Source organism: Barbus barbus, assembly GCF_936440315.1.
Source record: "Barbus barbus genome assembly, chromosome: 42".
Classification (NCBI taxonomy): domain Eukaryota; kingdom Metazoa; phylum Chordata; class Actinopteri; order Cypriniformes; family Cyprinidae; genus Barbus; species Barbus barbus.
This window is the reverse complement of record NC_136720.1, coordinates 12,145,715-12,164,385: the sequence shown is the minus strand read 5'-3', so window position 1 is coordinate 12,164,385 and position 18,671 is coordinate 12,145,715. Positions and strand designations below refer to the sequence as shown.

Genomic DNA, 18,671 nt, shown 5'->3' with positions numbered 1-18,671 from the left:
AGACTGCAACATTCAATATTACTGCTCAAATGTCCTATCTAAACATAAACACTGGTCAGCCTTGTGTGTGACCATCACTGGTTTGTTATCCATCCTCCATTGCTGCTGAGTCACAAGTCTCTGGTGTATTTCATAAGAATGCTTTGATAGCCACACTTAGCGCTGGCGGCCACTCTTTCAGATATACTAAGCACAGCAGAATAGCAATAAGCATGAAAGCTGTTTCTGTAAATGAGAGCTTTGTATTGTTCAATAAAATTCAACTACTGTATAAAATTCACAGTATTTAAAGTGTATCTCTTTAATAGGACCTTGTTAACCAGCTTACATGCTAGCTAACCACTAATGAGGTTCATTCTGAATTAACTTTGATGGTGAGGATATTAATATACCAGCGTTGTAGTCATGACAACATCGCCTTGTGCTGATGACTTATTTGTTAAGTGACACTCATTTGTGACTCCCTGCTGTGGTCCCCTCATGCAAGTAACTGACTGTCATATTATTGTGTATGTGTTGCTTGTAGAGATTGTTTAAACAGACTATTTTATATTCATGAATAATGCTGAATATTTATGTTCATTCTAAGATTAATCCACACCTCAAAATTTACCTCGAAAATATCCCAGTAATGTGATTGTCTCACCACTAGAGAGAGCTGTTGCAGGATGGGTGTGTCAAGACGGGCATCTGCATTTGAGCATCTGTCCATATGCTGTTTTCTCACACGTTCCCGCATCAACAAGCTTGTGATGTGTGGAGATGCCTATGCACACATCAGTTCACACATTGATAGTCACGCAATCAGAGACATGGACGGAGCACTTAACAGAGGTTTGGAGGTCAAACTGAAGTTGTGCCCATGTTAACATGCTTGTTGATGGGCTGCTGCTAGTTGAAGTGGATTAGACATCACACGATGGGAATAGCTTCCATTTTATGGAGAGCAGCAATCAAACACAGCCACATTGGCAATCTTTCTACTTCATCTGGGTCCTTCACACCACGCTGAACACTCACAACCTACAGATAGAAGACCTGCTGTGGAGAGAGACTCAGTCTAATATAGACATATCAAGGATCTGATGTGGGCAGGATCTTATAAAGACACTAAAGTTACTGTATGTATCACTACTGTATGTAAAAAGTTTATAATTTTTTTATATAATTTTTTAATAGTTTTATTTTATTTTTATTTAAATTTTTGGAGCATTTTTGGCTTTTTTATTGTGATAGGATAGTATTTAGACGAAGTGGGAGAGAAAGAGGGGGGGCAGGATCGGGAAAGAAACTCGAACTCAGGACGCCTGTTGTGCAGCAGTGCTATTTGTCGGCACGCTGCCCACGAGGTTATTGGTGCCGACATTTTATTTTATTTTATTTTTGGACTGCCAAATTTCATGTTAACTAATTTAAATAGCTGCATTACATTTCTCAGGGGCATCTTGTACCGATGTTATCAGCTTAGCATTATCTAGTGATGTATTCATGTTTGAAAACATACCATATATTGGGCCCGATTTACTACCAGCTTGTGCCAATGCAAACCATCCTTTGGCATTAAAATAGTACTGTCAGGATTTACTAAAGACACGCAGTGAAAAATTAGCGCTGAAAAGGCATGGACAGTTATTTTTGCACCTGATCTTATTGAATATGCATTTGTAGGAGTTTTCCTTTCAGACGCAAAATATATGGGTGGAGAGTATTAAAATTAATCACGCAATGCAATATACTAACGTTTGCGCTCGTCAAATTACTGGTATTTACGCCATTATTTAACCCCCCAAAAAAGCATGTCTTAAAGCAGGCGCTAATTTGTGCTGCACTTGGTAGATTGCTCTGGTCATTATGGAAATTAAATGTCTGCATCTGTTTTCTTTAATGTGCGCATTGTTAGTAAATCACCTGCAGAATTATCCCCTTCCATCGGCGCTTTTATGGAATTGTGCTCTAATGCTAATTTGCTGTTTATTAAATCTGGCCCATTGTGTATCGGTTAGCATTCCTAGTCATGTCAATGGCACTCACTCTCCTACAGGTATGTACTACCATTTAAAACTGAGAAAATTTGAGAAATAATATGGTTCTTTGGAACTTTCTATTTATCAAAGAATCCTGAAAAAATGGTAACAGTATCTACAAAAATATTAAGCAGCACAACTGTTTTCAAAACTGATAATAACAAGAAATGTTACTTGAGCACTAAATCAGCATATTAGAATGATTTCTGAAGGATCATGTGACACTGAGGACTTGAGTAATGATGCTGAAAATTCAGCTTGGCCATCACAATATATTTTAATATATATTAAAATAGAAAACAGTTATTTTAAATCTTAATAATAGTTCACAATATTAGTGTTTTACTTTATTTTTGCTCAAATAAATGCAACTTGGAAGAACATAAGAGACTTCTTTCAAAAACATTTTTTAAAAATCTTACCGTCCCCAAACTTTGGAACAGTGGTGGCACAATTGTTTTGTAGAAAATCAGCTCAATTGTTAATCATATTTGTATATTCAACATATAAGTCTGAGTCAGTGCAAATATTCAATACACTTGGTGGATATTTTTAACTCTAAACTTTACTTTAGAAACACTGCTGCATTGCAGGGTACAGATTGGTCCTCAAACTGTCAAGCAAACTCCTCACCTTGGCACAGGTGCTGGATATTTATGTCTTTAAATGGCAAGTCAGCTTCTTTCGGAAGCAGGATATTGATCTAATTACCCAAATTCCTGCATCCCCAAAATTCTCTCCTCTAATCTCCTTCTCTTCCTCTATTTTTTTTTTTTGTAGTACCCTTGAGACAACATTCGACACCACTGTAACTACAGAAGTGAACGGTCGTGGCCTCCCCGCCCTCTCAAGCCGCTCCTCCCCAAAGTCTTGGCGTCTCGGCCAAGCGCCGAGTCCCCGTCTTCAGGCCGGCGACGCTCCTAGCTACGCTCCCCCCAGATCCAGTGCCAGTACCACTGCTCGCTATGGTGACCCCTCGAGGTTGTTATACACTGCCCCCCTGAGGAGAGCGGCCGCCTCAGGGGTTCGAGGGTCAGAGCCGGGAGAGAAGGGTGGGATTTCGGAGGCGGGGCCAGAGGTTGATGTGACCGGATACGGGAGTGATGGTGACATACTCGCCAAGAATGTACACGCAGATGATATCAGTGGGTAAGAAACTATGAAACAAAAAGGGCCCTTTTTTACTTTTTTACTTTACTGAGATTCTTATAGTTTAATCAGGTCAGTCGAACTATCAATCACTTTTTCTGTTGGTGTATGTAGTGTTCACAAAGGGAAGGCTCTTTGAAAAAATTATGATCAATTTATAACATTTACATGCATTCCATCAGAGCAGAGAAGCAGATACAGCTGTCTCCCAATATCCTTATGTGGGTGAGAAACACCATCATATGTCTCTGTTTGAAGGAATAGCTCAGGGTCATGTATACATCACTGTGTGATGCACTATTGCTTCTGCCCTTGCTGTCTCTATGCTGATGAATAGACGGAGAAAGAAAAATAACACTACAAATGAAGTCTATAAAAGACTGACTCACACGGGAACTGAAGTATTGATTCTTGAACCTGAAGAAACTTGCATGAAAGTGATGGATTTGGGAATACTAAACACAATAAAGCTCCTGCAGTCAAAGCTGCAGGCAGTACACCAGCCTAAAACAGCAATTAGCTGAAGCATGATGCTAATTATCAGAACATTAATGTTTTTGGTGCTCTCTCATCTGTGACGTGTTTATAACTCACTGACTCACACCTAAGAGCATTAACACACTGTAAATTAAAATGATGCTCATTTGTTTTTTTCTCAAAGTATCCCTTGAAATTCTTATGAGTAAAATATTTCTGAAATATATTCCCATATTCATATTCACAATTTTGAGCACACCAGCGTGATTATGAACATGAAATTATGCAGCCATGGCTTCATGTTTCACAGAAATATAAATAGGAGGGAAAACAAAGCCCAAATTCCCTTAATCATCCATCACAATGAGAAAAACCAAATAATATATTTCTGATGTGCAGCAAAAGATAATTGAGCTTCGGTGAGAAGGAGAGTTTGAGTGGCCAAAGACTCTTCAAGGATCACAGCTGGAGAATTGCAGAAAAAGGTTTCGGAGTTTCGGGGTCAGACAACTTTAAAACAAATGATCAAACAGCACCTACATCACCACATGTTATTTGGGAGGGCTGCAAGAAAAAAATCAAGAAAGAAAATGCTTTCACCAAAAAACAATCTCCAGCATATTCAGTTGTCAGACACAACTGAAACTTCAAATGGGACTCGCTTCTATGGTCAGATGTAACTAAAAATGTATCTTTTTAGCAGCAAACACTCAAGATGGGTTTGGTGAACACAGGGATAAAAAGTACCCCATGTGTACAATGAAATATACTGCTGCATTTTTAATATTGTGGGCCTATATTTCTGCTGGAGGTCCTGGATATCTTGTTTAGAAGGAATGGTCTCTGATCTCTTGTCAGGTGTTCTCTAACCTCATCAGGCATTATAGGAGAAAACTCCTATTCTATTTTGGCAAATGGGGGTTTCAAAAAATAGTGAATAAAATGTTACCGTTAATTGTGTCCAATGTGTATTAGAGAAAAACATTTATTTCATAATGATATTTCCCCCATTTTAAATTCTTATTCTCCAATGAAAGATTTTTGTGAATTTCTTTAAATAATATATCAAAAGGATTAACAATGTAGATTTATTTCCAAAGGCTTCTTTGATCATATTTGCCAAGGGTACCAACAACTCTGACCACGTGTGTCCGTACATAGTTCATAAAGCTCATGCACTGCAGTTTTTTGTCTTTTAAATCAAACTAATTAGTGTGAGAAACGTGCTAAAATTGAAGTCATCATTCACTGAATATTTCTGTCATAGCTCTTAATATAATTTTTGCTTCTGCTTAAACTTACAAGACATGCAAGAACCAATAGCATTTGCCCAATACTGACAAACACTGTCAAATCTGGAAACAAAATTTGAGTAAATGATGAACATTTATTTATTTTCCTAAACAATATAGCCTATATATAAGCTCACTTTATTTAAACCCATGACAAATGCTCTCAGATAATAGTTCACTATTATTTTGATGTTTAATCATAAGGTACCACACAGACGGAGGTCTTTACTCTCGGAATGTCGACCTCTACTCTCGAAATGTTGGACGCCCACCTGAGATGCCACCTGCTCGAGAGGTCGTTCAGAAAGGGGTCAAAGAGATGCAAGGGGAGGACAGGTAAGACCTCCTGTCAAGAATCAAACAAATAGAGTTCACCAATACATTTACTTCATTATTGATTACAGTAAGTGTTTGTGCCCAATTCCTGCTATATTTAAATGTGTACTTTCACAACACTAGCAGTTCTGTGTCTTTAAGCAGTAGACTTTTAGGTCTCTGACAGGCTATGAAACATCCAAGTGCTGACGGGTTGAGAGGAAAGCTCATTTAAGAAAGTAAGAAGTTCTGACAAGATTTAAATGAATGTGTGACACTTTCCGTAACTGGGATATTGGCAAAATGTTCGAAACTGGAGTTCATTAAATTGCTGGTCTCCTTCACTGTGTCATTTGATAATAGGACTCATAAATTTTTTAGCAGAAACTCTAATCCGAGTGATTTACATGAATGTAACACCATTTTGTGATGTCTAACTCGTTGAAGACTTTAACAGAGTTCAGATCAGGTGATGAATGATATTCAGTGTTTGATGGACCTGATATCACCTTTCTGTGATCAATGAGCTGCTTCCTGTCTTTGTCTGTGCTGTTGGAGAGCAGAGATTAATGACTGGGAGTGACTGTAACTGATGAGGTCCAGACAGTATCATAGCGGCCTGTCAGTCACATCCTAACCAGCATCTTGTCTGCTGTCAAACTAGGAGATGAAAACATCTTTTTAGTATCTGTATATAAACAAATCTTTGTTTTATGAGGCTAAAATGCAAAGCATATTTTTACCTGTTGGTTAGTTTCACATAGCTGGTGCAGTCAGCATAATGTCTGGTCCACTTAAGAGCTTATTTGTACCAAGAATTGGTTGATTATATATCAAGCAGCCTTTTGGCCAACATCCATTAGTGACCAAACAACAGTGTTTACAAGACGTTTACGGTCTTGCATATACAATCAGATGGAATTCTGAGAACCAAATTAAATATAAGTGTGTTAAACAATATGTTTTTCCTAGTAGTCAAGCAAGGGATATTTTATGTATTTGTTAATTCATTCATTCTAGCTATAAGCAGTATGATTGCTAATTGTAAAATGTTTTAAAATAATAATCATAACCAATGTTAATTTAGTATAATTGAGATACTATTGTAATATTTTGAAACAGTTTTTATATTTATATTTTTGTTAAAGTTTTTGTAATTTTGTTGTATTTTTGTCCTTTTTGGTCATTTTTTTATGTCTGTAAACATTTATATCTATTTTTATTCCTTTTATTTCAGTTTTAGTATTATTTATGTTTGTGTTATTATTTATGATTAGAGCTTACAGATCATGAAAGTCAAAATCCAGTATCTCAAAATATTGGAATATTTCCTAAGATTAATCAAAAAAAGGATTTGCAAAGCAGAAAAGTTAAAGTTCTTTAAAGTATGTTGCTTTATGCACTCAATACTTGGTCAGGGCTCCTTTAGCACAAACTCCAGCATCAGTGAGGTGTGGCATGGAAGCGATCAGCCTGTGGCACTGCTGAGGCACTGTTGAGCCTTCAGCTCGTCTGGATTGTTGGATCGACTGTTTCTCATCTTTCTCGTGAAAATATACCATAGATTCCATATGGGGTTCAGGTCTCACTTTTTGAAATAAGTTACAAAAAAATGCAGTTTTTCACGATATTCTAATTTTTTGAGATGCACCTCTACCTGCTGCTTCACTTGGAATTCTTGGCATTCAAGCTGTTTCCATTCCCCACCGGTGTCAAATGTTTTTCACAGCCTAAAATCCAGTAAACTGTCTCGAGCCTCAGCGAGGCATCGTATTTTGGTCTTGCCTCCAGTAACAGTCAGTCATTCCGTGGATGAGGATCAGCTGTGCTGAAGGTCCCCAGACTGAACCTCGCTCCCCAGACTAAAGAACCCTACCTGTCCAGAGGGGATGTGACTGAGGAAAACTGTCAGCTCACAGCCCCTGCGACTTTAGATTGGCACTGGGAAATTTCTCTCTCGCTTTCTCTCCAATCCTGATAGCTTTCACTTTATTAGCATTTTATTTGAGTAGCAGCTCATTTATTTTTCTGCTGTGAATGATTACTGAATGTTTAGTAGTCAGTACCTGTGTGTTTTATGGTTAGTATTTCACCGACCCCTGACTCCCTGACCAATTACTGGCTCTAATTGGCAAGATAAACATGATCCCTGTGCACTTGTTCTCTGTGCGATGTGATGTTATAGGGTGGAGAGAGCATACGATTCCAGAGGGACTCATTACAGTCGCTGCTTAATGTCGTTCCAAGTCCGAATCTGACTCTTCTCTGCAATGCACTGATAATCTGCAGCAAAAGCCATCACTTTGGTTCCTGCTGCAGAAATCTGAATAATATTGCAAATTAATAAAAACAAGACTAAGCTATGTGATAATATGCTGTTTTTAATATAAGTGGTGCTGCTAAGGATTATGGGTTAGGGCAGGGGTCTCCAACCTTATTTCATTCGGGAGCTACTTTTTAAAAATGAAAGCGGCTGAGAGCTACCAATGTTATACAGTATTAAATCTCTTAAATAATATATCAATCCAAACTGTTATGCACGGCATTGTTAAAATGAGCTGGAAATATTAAAAAAGTACTGGTAGACACTGAAATAATTTATGACAAAAGCCAACAAATAAAATTAGCAGCACTATGCATTTTTTATTTGCATAAACAGTGAAATAAAACATTTTAAAAAATCATGACCAGATTTTAAACAAAAACATATTCATAACATGTTATGTACTGACATGTACTACATGTTCAAATAAAGTTTGGACCATTTTTAAAAATAAAATTATAACATATCAGCCTTTAAATCTTTTTTTTAATAAAAGGATGAGTCAGAATGATAAATTAAATTTTATCTGCTCCATAAACAGTTCTACATAAGCTAATGTGCATTCTAAAGATCTCAACCCTTCTGATAACAAGGTATGCTATTTTCCATTGACCAGTTACGATTTACAACAAAAATTTGGTCTAATTTTCGCATTAGTCTGAACAAAAATACGGCAGACAGACTGAATGAATTTGTAAATCCACAGTTCGACAGCAGGTGGCGCTTATGAGCTGCAGAACAGAGCTGTTTCCACGGTAACCTCTGTAAACAAAACTACACGATCATTGAAATAACTAGGGGTGTTCGGTTCCGGTTTTTTTGGAGTCGACTCCGACTCCCGACTCCTAATTTTGGAGTCGGTGGAATCGACTCCTCGACTCCATTTACTTTGAATTAAAATAGGGTCAGGATTCAAAAGGTGCGTCTCATTATGCTTCCTCGTTTCCTCACTTCTCGCTCGTATGTCCTACGACCCTGAAAGCGATCGAGCTCCGCTCTCATGTAGGACATCTAAATTCTTTAATTCCACCGGGAGGAGGGCGAGGAACGAGGAGGCTTCCTGAGGAGTCAAGAGCGAGGATACAAATGTTTCCTATACTAAAATGTTTAATCAACTAAACCTTATAAATCCCCCTCCTTTTCACATCGCAGCTTCTTCAAATCATATTTAAGTGTGCAATATGTTAGTATTAATCATTAAACTTGTAAAAGCAGACTTGTTTTAGACAGTGTATTTATCTATTTATTTTGTATATTATTTTATATAATTTTAATGTAGTGAAGCTATGAACTTTAACTTAAGCATGTTTAACTTTATTTTTTAACTTTTTTTGTTTAACATTGAAAAATATTAGTTATATTATATTCGGTCTGGTTGAAATATTTCCACACGGTTGAGGTCGGGGTTGCCATTATAAGTTAACGTTACTGGATTCAAAAACAGTCATCACTCAACAGTATCACTCAATCAACCACCACTTGCCAATTATGGGCATGTCCCACTCTCATCCTGAGGACTGGTACATGATTGGTTCGTAAAACCTACTGCAGAGTTTTGTGCCAATCACAACCAATTGACTGTATTGAACCACATCATGATTGATTGAGCCGCAAAACAGACCCAACAGAAAAAAACTATCTGTACATTATTGTTCTTTGTTTTCCTGGCATTACTTATTTTTTCTTCTCATTTCTTTATCTTTTTGTTTTAATTTCTGTATCTTTACGTTCATTATAATCTTTTCGTTATAATGAACTGTTGCGGTGTTGAACTTGAAAAAAACACTCGACACTGGGAGTCGATTCCTGACCTGGAGTCGATTCCGACACTAGGGCTAGTGAGAGTCGAGGAATCGACTCTTTTGGAGTCGACTCCCCATCTCTAGAAATAACCTCACGGTCGATATGTCAATATGTCTTGGCGAGCTACCTCCAATCAGGCTGCGAGCGAGCGACGTGTTGGAGACCCCTGGGTTAGGGATTTGAGCAGACTCCTACTGATATATTATATTATATATTATATAAAGTTTTGAATTAAAAAATGTTGAATATACTTGATATTGTACAGTGTTTTTTTTCGAAAGTTTAAGGGTTAGGAATTTAAATGGACACCTAAGTTATGTTATATTTCTATTATATCGTAGAATAGAATAGAACACTGTTATATTATATATAATATTGTTATATTGCATGATATTTTATATTTTAAAGTGCCCCTATTATGGACTTTTGAAAATTAGGGGGTTTGGAAAAATGAATCGTTTGGGAGTCGTTGAGCAAATAAGCTAAAAATAAATGCATATTAAAAGGCAATGAAAGTGTTTAATAGGGCACATAATAGGGGCACTTTAATTATATAATTATTATATAAATCTTATTGATATTAGACAGTTTTAAAGTTTATGATATCAAAAGAAGAGTTTTCACCAAATGTGAACTTTTGTTCTTATTTTGCGATCTTGCCAACTTTAAAGAAAAATATTTTAGCCCATTTTGATTGACCCTAAAGAAAGGACAGGCAGCAGTGCGAAAGAAACAAGAAGTGTTGCGAGCCAGACTCGAAGTAGCATTGCTTATATGAGCATCCAAGCAAAGGCTGAAGTGTTGACATATGCAGCTGATGTTAGCAATTCATATCATTGCTCAACATGCTGGAGGCTCGCTAACTTTCATCCGTTTGAATAAAAGAGCCAGTCAGTAGTGTGTTTGCATATTGGCAATGTGTAGTAGTGTAATTGTGGCTGTCATATGCTTTGAGCGGCCATCTGTGTGTAGTACCTCAAAGAGTGTGACTGCTGAGATTTGGGCATTTAAACAAAGCTTACTCCTTCTTTCTCCTGCTGTGGCATGTAGCTCAGTTTGAAACCCTCAGGCTGGGGAAAATGAGATTATTTCAATCTGCTGTTGCCCTTTTAAAACTCTGACTGCTGAATAAGCAGCGATGCAGCCCGGGCCAACAGCAACACATCTCCCGTTTCACGAGTTCACACTTACATATAATAATAACGGAGCAAGTTTATGCGTATTTGGCGTGCTGTCCAGGGGGAGGGCTCCGAGCTCGGTAATCATTCCCGAGCCCGGGGTACTCCCCTCGACCGGGGAGAGGGTACGAGCTCGGCATTTAGCCCGGACCCAAAGTGCTGGGGTAGGAACCGACTGTGGTGAGGAGTCGGGGTGGTGGAGGGATGTCGGAAGACGAGAGATAATGACAGTAAGACTGCTTGGTTATTTATAGGGATTCTCTCTCGTGCTGATTGGATAGGTGGTGTGATTGCTGATGATGAATTGGCCGTGTTAATTATCTGCGCGTGCTCCTCCCGAAATTTGTTAATAAAACATCACATAGTGGCAATCATTTTGCCTCGTAGAAATCCGGCCTAATGTGCAAAAGTGGGCTGCTGCTAGTAAATCTCACCATAATCTCACAGTGTTGCTTTTAGTAATCCTGTAATATATTCATCAAAAAGACAAAAGACAATGTTGACTTGCATGAAACGGGTCATTTGAGTGTCTGTCTGAAAAAAGTTTTATATGCATCATTGTGATAATGTCTGGAAAACAGTTACCATGAGATTAATCCAATGGTGGCTAAAAGACTTTAGCTATAAATACTCTCATCATGCAACATAAATGAGGCATGGCTAGCGGCAGCTCTGAGGTTGAGAAAGCTGGACCCGTAAGACAGCGTTTGGACATGAATAAGTAAAACCCTTCGCTTTCAGACTCCGAGAAAGAGGCTGGCTGCTTATGACAGCTTGCTCGGCATTTTTGTACTTGAAAGGAAAACTTTGGGGATTGGTTTGTGTTTATTTGTGAGCAGGGAGTGAGAGCGAACGAAGATATGAGGGTTTGTGTGTGTGTTTGAAGGACTGATGTAAAAATGATCTGTGGTTTTGTTATTCTGTGGTAAACAGCAGGAGGATTTTGTAGTGATGTGATTTTACAGTCATTGACAAAGATTCGTATTAGACAAATGTGGTTTTGTGACTGATTGTTTTTATACACAAGTCTGACAGGATGAATTATTATTCTAAACTGAAAATGATTATATATATATACCATACAAAAATATTGTATATATATACAATATTTTCACCTTAAAATACACTTTTTTTGCAATTTATTTAAAAACAATACATAATCTAGATAAAGTGCATTGAAATTGCTAAAAAAGTTGATAGGTGCTTGTGCTTGAGGTTTTTGTTTTCTTTGTATTTGAAGTCTCTAGTAACACATTGCAATATCCGACCATGTTTCCCATGACTCCCGATACTGAGACCCCCTGCCATCCTCCTGGTTTGTGTTTCGTTCCCTTTGCATTCAAGACCATCCATCAAAGTCCACCAAATCAACCAGAACCTGACTCTAGACAGTTCAAGGTCAACCCACGTGATTTCTTTCTTCAATAGTAACAGTTTCATGTTAATAACATTTTCTCTTCTCTTGAGACTTTTCTACATAATTCAGCCTAATTTTCAGTATACAAACTTTGTCGGTATGTCAATGTAAATCTCTTCTAAGTCCCCCAGGGATATTAAGTAGTAACTAAATAGAGAGAGCTACTCAGGCACTTATTTTGTTGATCAGCATTTTTAAGTCTTGAACTTCAGCTTCAAGCATTTACAGAAGAGCAGAGTAATTATTGTATGTTCACCTGGGATAAACCCTTAAAAGCGCTGTCTTAGTATTTCACTATTCCCTTTTGTCCTTTGTGTCTTTCGTTCCAATTTTCTTTAATCCAATATTTAAACACATTATTTGATTACCTAGACAGCATTTGTAGTCTTTTTTTCAATTAGTAGCCAGCGAAATGATGTTGCATTCTAAGATTGCAAATCCAAATTGCTCTTATTAGTGTATTGTGTCATTAACTTTGAGTCAAGTTGCAGTCCAGTTGACTTCAGATGCTGCATTGCAAATCAAATGTATCAGATATGCTAGCTCTGATACGGCCATTTTTACCACCATTAAAGGCTTCTGATGTGCTGGTCCTGATCAATACAGGACCATCACTGAGCCATTATTGCTTTATGTATGTCATAACGATCGGCATATTTTTCTAGAATGAATGATACAAAAATCAAGCCATTCTTTCTCTGCTTGCACTGTCTGGGTTTTTTGAGATTCATACTCAATTCTTCATGCAGACGGTGCGCATCTCTTTAGATAATAGATTTAATAGGATACTCTGCTAGTGACAAACACTGCTCAAAGTCCATAAGTAATAGAAGGTTTGGATTGATCATTGCCCTGGGGATGTAAACAGAAACACTGTCCGCATAAACAAGAGGTTTCATTAGTGCCCAGACAGAAAAATACAGCCTACATTACTACATTATGCAGTGGGTTTTTAAACGTTTCAGTGCCGAAGACCTCTAAATGGGGGAAGTCATGGCCTAATGGTTAGAGAGTCGGACTCGTAATCCAAAGGTCGCGGGTTCGAGTCTCGGGCCGGCAGGGATTGTAGGTGGGGGGAGTGAATGTCCAGCGCTCTCTCCACCCTCAATACCACGACTGAGGTGCCCTTGAGCAAGGCACCGAACCCCCAACTGCTCCCCGGGCGCCGCAGCATAAATGAATGCCCACTGCTCCGGGTGTGTGTTCACGGTGTGTGTGTGTTCACTGCTGTGTGTGTGCACTATGGATGGGTTAAATGCAGAGCACGAATTCCGAGTATGGGTCACCATACTTGGCCGTATGTCACTTCACTATCACTATCACTAAATATGAAGACTCACTTTCTACAGTATAAAGTCAGCTTTATATTTTGAGACTAATTTTTTACTGTGTAGTAAAGTAGTAAATGTTTGTTGTCATTGCACTAAAGTCAAAAGCAATTATTTGAATTATTTGTTTTCTTGAATATATTATTAATTCACAATATTATAAATTAAAAAAAAATTCAATTTCAGAGCAACTTTAAAAAAAATCCCTGAAATTTAGTGTGGGCCCCCTAGCACCCCTTTGACAAAATTAGTTTGTTAATAGAAATGTTGTGAAATTTTAAGTTCTTTATATTTTATATAATGTGTCTTCTATTAGGTTGTATATTTTTTTAAACATACATATATATTTTTATACATTTTATGTTAGCTTGTAATATATATTTTATTATTTAAGTTGACTGAAGTATCACTGAAGTTTTTTGGGGGGGTGTGATAAATATTTCACAGGTGATTGATTCATTTTATTTTCCCATCACTCAGATATGACATATAAACTGTGTAGAGTTCATTCTCAGACAAAATTGAGCTCATTATAAATATGCATTTTATAACTTATAACACTATTCTATACACCATCCCTGTCCCTTCCAATCTCACACAAAATATGGCACCTGATGACTAAATAAGTAAATAACTGTGAAATGAATTCTCAAATAATGTGAAATAATAGTTATGATTCCAGGCCTTCACGATTAAGAAGGCAGTGCACAGCCAATTGCAATGGCCCTGAACTGCCTTTTTTTCAGCAGAAACAATGGAACAGAGCCAGATTGGGCACCAGCACTGCTGTGGTAAAAACAGAATAATAATCATTGGACATTTAGACAGATTTGTTTTAGTACAATCACCACTGTTTATCAGCTGTCCTTTCTACATATTGTCATACAATTACTAATCAACAATGCAGTTCACTGCTTCTGTGATTGTGGGTTTGTCTGTTTGAAAACTAGAGCTTCTGCATCCCTGAGTGGTGCCAGTCTATTGATTTACAGATGTAATGCTGTGTATCTGAAGCTCAGGTCTGCGGATTTAGTGTTTCGCGGCGGCTGGTTGTCAGTTTCCTCTGCAATGCAGAAGTCAAGCACATTTTTTTCGCTCAATCCAGTGGAGTGACGTTTGACTGTCCCTGATTTCATAAGAGACATTGTCATACTCTGCCTCCACAAGGTCATTTCTTTCAAACTGATTTGATTAAGCTGTACAAATACAACCACTGATTCACTTTTTTTTTTTTTCTTTGCTTTGAATGACGCATTTGACGCATTTGAATGACGCAAGGCCAAAATGCATTTATTTAATCGGGACCATTGAGAATTTATAAATAGGAGTTGAATATTTCCATTTCCCAAAGTTTTAGCACATAAAGGTCATTGTGCATCATTTCCCTTGTGTTACCCAGCATGCAACTTCAAGTTTGACCCTGACTCTGACTTTGATTGGAGTCTGTCTCTTCTGACAACGCCCCAGTTGGTTGAGGATGTATGAAGCATTTCTCAGAGTAAGATGGGCCCCAGGGGAGGGGTGAGGTGTGGGGTGGAGCTTTAAGAAGTGGTGAGATGTCGCTCTCTTCCCTCCAGCCCGTGTTTTGCAACCAAGCAGGTGGGTTGCATTCATCCTTTTTTCTCTCTCCTTTGCTTTTCTTCTTTTGATTTCTCCTCCCCTGGAGCTACAGCATGACATGGGCAGCTTGCGCACAGCCAGACAGCATAAGTCGCAGGGCGGTGAGTTAGTGTTCACCCTTTCGCCTCACTCAGTCGTGGTCACTGGTTTTGAGACATACTTTGGTGCGTTGGTGACTCTAACAGGCCTGTCACCGTTTGGTTTAATGTACAGCTAAAGCTCTAGATAGTAACTTCAGGTTAGTACAAAATACTGTGTTTTCGTTTTTTGATGAATGTTAACAAGATTTACTCTGTTAAATTGGATTATTATTTATGTCGTACATTTGAAAAAGCTGTCAGTGTGTCGTTTTATCAGTGTCAATATTCTAAGACTGCTAAATGCTGTAAATTTTCCCTTTGGGGATCATTGGATAGCAGACATTGTTTCTGTAAATTAGTTTCTTTGAAATTAATTAACATGGCATCATGAAAAATTAAAAAGATTTAACATGGCATCATGTCCTTAAGACTTCTTATTGTAATCTTTGAATTCTTGTATTTCTTGTTTTAGGGTTTAATTTGATTTATAGAAGTGGAAATGACTGGCTGATGGCTGCATGCACTTAAAAGACAGCATTTGTTCTTATATATATATATATATATATATATATACAGGACTGTTATGTAATGTATGTAATGTTTTCCATAATTACACCACAGCTTGAAACATATTTAACAGACTAATGGACACAGCTAGTGATTAAGAAATTGATTTGTTTTGATCCACGTAGGATGCAAATCTAGTTTTATTGAATGCTGTTGTTGTATGGTTCTTTCGTCACTGAATATTGCATGAGAATATTACTGTATGCTTGAATGGACGTTTGCACCGCACACTCAACGAAAGTAAAGTGAATGGCTGCACTCATACTGTGAGGCATTTAAATAAAAAATAAAAACAACAATCTGTGGAAAATATTCACCCAACTAAACAAGTATGCGAGTCAAAAACAATCAGAAACACATTTTATGTAAATTATGGATGAATTATGGATAGGCTGTAACTAGAAAATACATCTTCAATAGGTCACAAGTGGAGGCAAACATTGCAGGTGTGTTTTCTCAGGCTGGAATTGCTATCATGAATGGACTGGTGTCTAAGGACATAGTCCAGAGACTGCATATCATCCTGGTCTGACTTTCAGTCCCATCTCAAATACAACAGTACAGGAAAAATATTCAATAAAATATTCAGCCCATATAGGCAAGCTTCTAGGGCAACACTCTGGGGTCTTTATCTCGCTAGCAGCATTAGGTCTGACTGTTGTTAAAAAAAAACTATACTGAATCGCAGTGGAATCGTGTTGTACAGTCCCAGTAAAGCATGCCAGATTGTGATAATCAGCTGCTTCTTCCACAGTTTAGTGCTCAGATTGTATTAACTTGATCTGTATTGTTTTCTAGCATATAAAGCATAGTATTTTAGCCTTTTTTTCATGGGCATTGCTATGCATAGCAGCCTACAATGTGCGACATGGGATAGAGAAGGAAAATTCATGGCAAGTCTTGGATAAATGTATCTGCTAAATCATTATTCATTTTAAATAAGAATGATTGGAACAGACAGCATGCATGTTCCTCTAAAACAGCAGCGGATAACTCAAAAGTGGCCTGTTTGTGTCATTGTATGCGGAGCTTCCTGCCACCCTAACAGACTGCTTATCATATATGGCCTTTTCCAGGATCCACCGCTGTCTATAGGGCACCACATTTCTCAAAAAAAAACAACGTATGACAGTCACCCCAAGGCTATTGCGTTGAATTAACTGTGCCAAATTTTTGTCACATGTTGAGGTAATTATTCACTACTTCATTAAAACATTAATTGATTATTTGATATTTAGGTTAATTACATCAATTATATTTTGGCGAATTGGCATAAGAAAATGCTAGGTAAAGAAAAAAAAGATAATGCTTTTAAACAGTCCAACTGTTCAAATCCTAGTCATGTGCTTTATAGAAAGCCTTGTAATGTTATCTTAAACTGCACTAAAGGGAACTCATTTTCAGCTCATTTTGCCATCATTGACAATGTGCTTCGATATATAACATTTGTCACAGTTCATTTCTCATGGTCAATTACCAAGAATTTATATTTGAAATGCTGCCCATGGCCCTAAGCATTAATTCTCAAAATTCAAGATATTATGAAATATGAAACAGCTTGAACCCAAAAAGACTTTTTTAACATAAATACCTAAAATTAGATAATCTGTTATCTATGTGCAGTTTCCTGTGAAGTGGAGTTTTAAAGTAGAGCTTTAGTCACCATTCTGGCTGCATAACAGTGACGGTGCTCTTTTCCTGCTGATGTCATTCTCTCGAAGCAGTGGGCACACTCAGCGGGGACAAGGGTGTGTGGAAACAAGACTGTCAAGGTGACCTTAACCAGTGAGCCCCTGCCAAAACGTGTCCCGCTGGCAAAGGATGCCCACCTAAGCTTGAGTACCACAGTTTTAGATGTTTACTGTTACATTGTAGGAGGGCAAATGCAGAAAAAAGCTCTCAGGCAGGGTAATGTTTCAGCAGAGTGCATATTAGGAAATTGTCAACTGGATTGGAGCATTTGGTGGTTATTGATTTGTGTAGGTGCTCTGTTGCAACACTTTGCACTTCAACTTGCAGTATTAAGCTTGATTTAACATTTTGTCTGAACTCAGGACTGCCAGCACATCATAGCACCAACAAGTCAATAACTCTACCCAGATGTTAAAGCATTAGCTGCTAATGTGTGTCAGGCCACTAGATACTGAAGTCATTTCACTCTTGAAAGCTTCCAACTAATGCATTGTTTAGACAAGTTTTAGGCACAACCATTGTTGATGTTATCAATAGACTTTAATGATTATTATGCTTGAAAGACTGGGAGGATCACAAGTGCGACTATCTGCCAAGTAATATAGACTACTTAATGTTTTGTAGCAGCTTGTTGAATTAATATAGAATTTTTGCATATATCAGCTTTGTTACATTGGCTTCAAATGCCCATCTAATCAGATTTAAGAAACCGGTCTGTTGTATAACAGATTAAAGTTTGGCATCTCTAATCTTTAATTTACATCCTTGTATAACAGTATCAGATCTCAAGCTAAATGTGCCAAGTGCTCCTGGAGTTAAATAAGGGAGAAACAAGGATGTTGAAAAATCAATAATGATATTTTTAGAGTGATTGCGCACATACTCGCACCCACCGAGCCTCTTTCTGATGCTGGAATCTTCAGAAACACCCACACGCTGGTGTTAAGAGCCCTGCGGGGTCTCTCACAATTATTATCCAGTCACTTTCAGCCTCTCAAACTTTTCTTTCCTTCTTGCTCTGTCCTGCATATATTATAAAAGTCGAGCGAATCTTTACTAGCTTGTCAAACATTCCAAGAAGAAGGCGAAATGTCCTGAACAGGCACGTCGCCTGGGTAGACGTGAATATATTGAATTTTCAATGCAACACTGTTCTGTAAGCATTACTCAGAATCATAGAATCGATATGAATAATTGAACTGTAGATACTGACATCAGGAAAGAAGTTTGAATATGTGGTCTCTTTTTATGTCAGAAGATGTCGGTAAATGCCAGGATGTTTCTCTTTGTCTTTTCTAAATGGATTTCATGTCAGTAAAGCTGTCAATTTAGTCTGAAGAGCCAGGCAGCAAACAGCCACCAGTCATCAGAGAGTTGAACTCAATATCTCTATGATCAGATCTGAA

The 18,671-nt window shown here is 37.7% G+C and overlaps 1 protein-coding gene across 1 annotated transcript in view; it reads left to right on the top strand.

Moving 5' to 3' along the window:
* LOC306861254 (neuron navigator 3-like) overlaps positions 1-18,671 on the top strand; it is a 155,303-nt gene that overhangs the window by 102,748 nt on the left and 33,884 nt on the right. The window contains exons 11-12 of the mRNA XM_079403433.1: positions 2,805-3,173; positions 5,147-5,278. Of these exons, the coding sequence (XP_079259559.1) occupies positions 2,805-3,173; positions 5,147-5,278 (501 nt within the window). The remainder of the gene's footprint in view (positions 1-2,804; positions 3,174-5,146; positions 5,279-18,671) is intronic.